The sequence below is a fragment of the Trichechus manatus genome, unplaced genomic scaffold (assembly GCF_000243295.1).
Source record: "Trichechus manatus latirostris isolate Lorelei unplaced genomic scaffold, TriManLat1.0 scaffold00031, whole genome shotgun sequence".
Classification (NCBI taxonomy): Eukaryota; Metazoa; Chordata; class Mammalia; order Sirenia; family Trichechidae; genus Trichechus; species Trichechus manatus.
Genome location: NW_004443967.1, coordinates 21,400,402 through 21,406,588, shown reverse-complemented (window position 1 = coordinate 21,406,588; position 6,187 = coordinate 21,400,402). Strand labels below are relative to the sequence as shown.

Genomic DNA, 6,187 nt, shown 5'->3' with positions numbered 1-6,187 from the left:
TCTGGCCTGAATTTCTGGCAGTTCCCTGTCGACATACTGCTGCAGCTGCTTTTGAATGATCTTCAGCAAAATTTTGCTGGGGTGTGACATTAATGATATTGTTCGATAATTTCCACATTTGGTTGGATCACCTTTCTTGGGAATGGGCATAAATATGAATCTCTTCCAGTCAGTTGGCCAGGTAGCTGTCTTCCAAATTTCTTGGCAACCTGATACTTAGAAGGTGCTTAATGGAAGGGGTAGGGAAAGAGGGCGGAGAAAGGGAGCAGGAACCAGGAACTTACCTCTCCTATAACCCCAGGGGCCTGCCTAGGGCTGAGGACACAGCAGAACTAAACGCTGCCAACTGCCCTGTAGCTGGCACTTTCAGTTAATCACGGTTTCTGAAGATTGTTCCGATGGAAAGGAAAGGACGAACCTAGATCCAGCAGGTGGGGTTTTTAGGTTTCCATTTAAAGCTAGAGTTTTAACTTTATTTAAAAAAATACATTATTGTCCTTGTTAGTTGCCATGGAGTGGATTACAACTCATGGTGACCCCATGTGTGCAGAGTAGAACTGCTCCATGGGGTTTTCAAGGCTGTGACCATTCAGAAGGAGATCGCCAGGCCTGTCTTCCGAGGCACCTCTGCGTGGTTTGGAACCACCAACCTTTCAGCTAGTAGTCGAGCGCTTAACCAGTTGTGCTACTCAGGGACTCTTCTTACAGGTATGTTATCTGGAAAGCTGGCTCCCCAGAAGGTAAACTTATCCAAACACCCAATTCCCTGGGGAGAAGGCCAAAGGTTAGCGCAGAGATGCAACGAGACACAGCAGCTCCAGCCAAGTTCTCTGCGAGGTGTCATGGCGCAGGTGGTGTTCTCCTGCCAGGCTTCTGTGCTAGGCATCACACACGCGGGTGGTGTTCTCCTGCCAGGCTTCTGTGCTAGGCATCGCACATGCGGGTGGTGTTCTCCCACCAGGCTTGTGTGTGAGGCGTCATACACGCAGGTGATGGTCTTCCGATGAGGAAGTCCACATCCACTGCAGAGCTGCTGTTATCAGAGCATCATGAAACAAACATTCGAGGCCTTTTAAAAAGCTGGTGATGACCGAAAGGCTCGTCCTCCGTGTCCAGACCCGGTAGACCCCTGTATTTCCGTGCTCGGGGTCAGCGTGGGGCCTCTGCCTGCTCCTGGGGTCACTTCTGTCATCTCCGGCCAGGGCTCCGGGTCCCACCGCCCGTGCACCACGGAAAAGCTGGGCATGTGCAGAAGCCATGAGGCCACAGCCCCCCCCCAGCCCTGCCTGGAGGAACATGCACCCCTAGGGGGCACGCCCAGGGTCTCTGGGAGCCCCCGCCCCCCCTTGCTGGTGCATCTGTGGAGCCATGGCGCCCTCTTGTGTCTTCCTGCCCAACTGCAGGACCGTCTCTGTCAGTCCTGGGTTTGCTCCCACCTCGAGGACAGACTACAATCTGTGTCCCCTTTCCCCTGGTGGCACGGTAGTTAAGTGCTTGGCTGCTAACTGAAAGGTGGGTGGTTCGAACCCAGCAGCTGCTCCATGGGAGAAAGATGTGGCGGTCTGCTTCCGCAAAGATTACTTTGGAAATCCTACGGCGTAGTTCTGCTCTGTCCTGTAGGGTGGCTATGAGTCGGAATCGACTGGGCAGCGATGGGTTTGGGTGGGGTTTCTATTACGGACATTCAAATGCTTTCTGGTGTTCAGTTACTTCTGCCTCTACAGACAACACTGAGCACAACTTTGTACATATATATGCTGATGATTGGGATTTCTTTTATTTCTATAAGACAAACTCCCCAAAATGTTTGAAGAAATACATATTTTTTATTTAAATAGATATTTTCCACAAAGCTGACAGCGACCTGCCTGGCCAGCCTCACTGGTAAGCGGCTGGTAACCTGGTAACCGCCGCCCCCGACAGGAGGTGAGGGTCTCTCCATTTATCTAGGGCCACCCGCGCTTCCTTGTCGTGAATCTCGCATACCTTTTGCCCATTTTCCTACTGATTCATTGACTTTTTAAAATCAATGTGTACACACTTTAAAATCAATTCGTTATATACTAGGTAACAACTTTCTGTCACATTTTTCCTGACGTTTTGACTTTATTTATAGTGTTTTTTGGCCACACAAAATATTTTTCAGTTTCATGAAGTAAAATTTTTTCTATTTTTAGTTTCAGAGCTTCTGGATTTCTTATTTAATTTCGGAAGGTTTGTGCTACTCCAGGTTATATGAAAACCCTCAGAATTCCAGGCTGTCTCCTTTCCTGGGTGATGCCTACAATATTCACACATAATGTATGCATTAGACAGAACGGGATGAACGTTCTTATAGAATTTACCACAGAAATCGTGTTTCTAACCACGGGGAGTGAAAGAATTCAACTTAATTGTGTAACCACCACAATTATAATGATGGCAAACAGTCATGAGGAAAAGTTAATGCCAGCCTCGCAGGAGCCACAGCCCCGCGGGGGCCACAGCCCTGTGTGTCCTTGTGCTGGGCTTGCTGATCTCGCAGGCGGCTCGGGATACCCCCAGGCAGGCACAGGGCGAAGGGGCACTTGGACACACAGCAGGACTGACCAGCACGGTGCTGACAGCTTCTCGGGGGACCGAGGTGGTCAGCGGAGTCCCTGGACAGAGCATCAAGCACAGACCACATGGTTCTCTTGAGGGACTGGGAGCAGGGGTGGCTTCCCCCCAATCCCCCGGGGGAGAAGAGAGTGCATGCTGCAGCAGAGAAGGGGTCTTACTAAGGCTTCAAAACATCGCTAGTTGGAATAAAAGAGAATGAAGGGAAGTCAGAAAAATAGGAGGTTGTGGTCACAGGCAGGAGCGCGGCTTGAAAGCTGAGAGGCGTCACAGTTGTCGATGAGGTCTGGGTGCAGGGCAGGCTGGGGGCCCCCACCACCCCACGTAGGAGGGCAGACCTGAGGGAGCGAGAGGAGCTAAGAGTCTGATGCTCACGCTTCACAAAGCCCCTCTTCACCTTCCCACACGCCCCTAATCCGCCTCTTGCCGACCCCCACCAGTGCGCGACCCCCTCGGGGAGGAGTCTGTCCGTCTGCAGTGAGTACTGGCTGCATTGCTTATCTCGTAACAGAGCCGAGTTTCTCGAAGACGTATTTTTCTTTAAAAACAAACCACCTGCACGGTGGCCGTGTGCGTCTCACAGCGCGGTTCACAGGAGGGCGCGGTCAGCGGGTGCCTCCTTCACGGTTACAGCGTGTGAATGGGTGTGCCACTGTCATCACCATGGTAACGAGCGGGGCGGGACCCACAGTCCCCCTTGCCCCCGCCCCCATCCTACCAGATTCCTCCTCGGAGGCTGGAGTCTACTGAGTTCTTCCTTTTTCTTCTTCATCTTCCAGGCCTGCTCCCTCCACTCCTGCAGTATCTGTTTATCTCTGCAGGAAATATGTTGGAATGTTAATGATGTAAGTTAAAAGCGGCTTCAAGCACAGTCCCGGTAGAGTCAGCGTTGCCATTATTAAGGCTTCAGGTAGCAGCCCTCTGCCCTGGCCCCCGAGGCAGCATCCCTGGAGAGGCGGGCTGGAGAGATCACACAGGGCAGGGGGGAGGGGGTCCTGAACTCAGTAGCTTCTCTCCTCCAGCCTTGGCGCAGAGCTAGGAAGTGCAGGCCCAGTGCCTCCTCCGGGCCAGGGAACCCCTCCAGGGAAGAGCAAGTCTGAGGCCATGGCTACACAGCGCTGGCCTCAAAGGCCTTGGGGCATTTGTCTACACAGGAGATTTGGGAGAATGAAGACAAGTCAGCTTCCATCGGATACTCAGTCCCCAGTCCCCTCACCTGTGTTACGGCTGTGCTTCATGCAGACCTGTTACCGCACTTATCACAGGGACAAGGTCACCTGTATGTAACAGCCTCACTCACGGTGCCCAAAGAGACCAGACCAGCTGTGGGCCCTTAATGCTCGTGGAGTCTCTAAGCAGACGGTATAAAGCAACCCCTCGTTCTGTCGTTGGGGGTCCCACCCGCCCCGTACTCGAGCTCGAAGGAACCTCCCCAGCCGATCATCCACCAATTCCAGGATCCTCACAGAGTTGCCCCAACCCCCATCTGGCCCTCTTGTCTCTCGCTGTCTACCCACCCAGAGGCGTGGGCAGCACCCCGACTCTTCTGCCCTCCCTGGCAGTCTGCACCGTCAGCTCTCCATCTGTACGGTGGGTGCCAGCCCTCCCGTGCTCTGCCGCCATCCCCACACCCGACGGCTGCCATACCAGGTGGCCCCCTGCCCGCAGCAGCCACACCCTGGCTGCACCCTGGCCAAGCCTCCGCTCGCCACTGCCCGAGCTGCGGGGTGAGGCTCGCGTTACCAGCAAGGTCAGACCGAGGCCTGGCTTGGAGGTGGCAATTCGGGCGGCCCCTAGAGGGCACGCTGGCCGAGCCCTCCTCCCTCAAGCTCTTCCCCCACACCTGCTTAGACGGGTGGACACCCCTTCATGACTCGGCACAATGTCACTGAGTCACTCGGAGGCTGCCTGAGCTCCCAGCCTCAAGCTGAGCGGGGCCTCCCCTGCCCTGCAGCCCTGCAGCCCCTCCACGCCTCGCTGTGACTGTCCTCATCTACCCAGCCCCTTGCTGGCGCCTGGGCTGCGTCTTAGCCATCTCTGCTGTGGGCTACCTGCTTGGAGAATTGCAGCTGGAGGGACCCCTTCCTTAGTAAGGGAAGGGGAGAGGTTCCCAAGAGTCCTGTGTGGGTAAGAGGCCAAGTGGCAGGAGGGGTCACCCACAGAGGCCACCCAACAGTCTTAGGGCTCAAGGCAGAAGTGTTCTTGCATCGCAAAACCTTCTTTCCACAAGGTGTATGGCATCTGGGCGTGTCTACGTTGGCCCGGCAGCACTTCCCAACTCCTGGGCACATGATGGCCCGGGGCATTACAGGACGTGGCAGCGGGTACCCAGGGGACCGCGGGATGAGGTCAGACAGGAGCCGAGGACAGCGGTGCGGCCGCCAGCACCCCAGGGAAGGGCGCATGAGGAGACAGACGGAGGGGGGCGGCCCTGACTCCAGGGATGGGGAGGGCGTGATGGCAGGGGGCTAAGCGCACTCAGGGTCGGGGTCACCCCCACATGCTCATCTCACAGTGACTGAGGTCTGCCTGCCCCACACCGGCTGACAGGCACTTTGTCCAAGGGCTCTTTGGGGTGGGGCCCCCCAGGTCCCGTGTGTCCTCGCCAAGGGTGGCCCAGCAGGGGCCTGGGGGTCAGGTCTGGGTGTCTGCCCTGCCATCTGTGGCCAGTGCCCAGGGTGGCCGTTCCACCACCCCCCTCCCCGACATCCCAGTGAGCCTGATATGGCGGTGAGCCTCACTTGCCCCAGCCGTGAGGGTGAAGGCCCAGGACAGGACGTGAACTTGCCCTGACTGGTCCTAAGGTCCGGATCCTGCACTGTGTCTGCGGGAAAAGGAAATCTACACACTGTCTGGCTGTCAGGACGGCCAGGCCACCGCTGCTAACGCAGCTCCGACTGGTGGTCTTGTCCCTGCCCAGCAGTCAGGGCCCAGAGAGAAACAGACGGCACTCAGGTGGGGCGGTTTGAGGTGGGTTTATTAACAAAGTGGGCGGTGCTGAGATAGCTGGGCTGTCGCAGCACCAGGCCAGGGACTGGGGAGGGTGGGTACGGAATTCAAGCGGGAGAGGCCCTTGGGCCACAGCCTCAGGGAGGCAAAGCTTTAGGGGGAGGGGCTTGGCCAACCCAGGCACCTTCCCAGGGCGGGCCTGGGGGCCCACGTCGGGCCTGGGGGCCTACGTCCTGCCCTGCTCTCTCCACTGCGATCTCCAGCAGGGGGCCCCCACTGGCAGAAGCCCACCAGGAGCTGCGGGGCTGCCAGGCGCTGTCTGGGCCAGTTGTCCGCCTGGGGCGGAGTGGAGAAGGGTGGGTGGTGGAGCTGGGGGGCAAAAAGGAGCCGTGAGGACGGGTCTACAGCACAGGGCATAAACCATGTGGCCGGGACAGGGTTAGTGAGGTCACCTGACACACCTTCCTGGTGACACAATGTGACAGGAGGAGGAGAAGGGAGTGAGGAGGAGCAAGGCATCCAGGAGGAGGGCTAGGGAGCCCCATGGTGAGGAGGGCTAGGGCGCGGGCACGGTGAGGAGGGCTAGGGCGCGGGCACGGTGAGGAGGGCTAGGGCGCGGGCACGGTGAGGAGGGCTAGGG

The 6,187-nt window shown here is 57.1% G+C and overlaps 1 protein-coding gene across 1 annotated transcript in view; it reads right to left on the bottom strand.

The window, feature by feature from the left end:
• LRRC27 (leucine rich repeat containing 27) overlaps window positions 1-6,187 on the bottom strand; it is a 43,132-nt gene that overhangs the window by 12,787 nt on the left and 24,158 nt on the right. Inside the window, 1 exon segment of the mRNA XM_012555126.2 lies at window positions 3,317-3,413. Coding sequence (XP_012410580.2) covers window positions 3,317-3,413 — 97 coding nt within the window.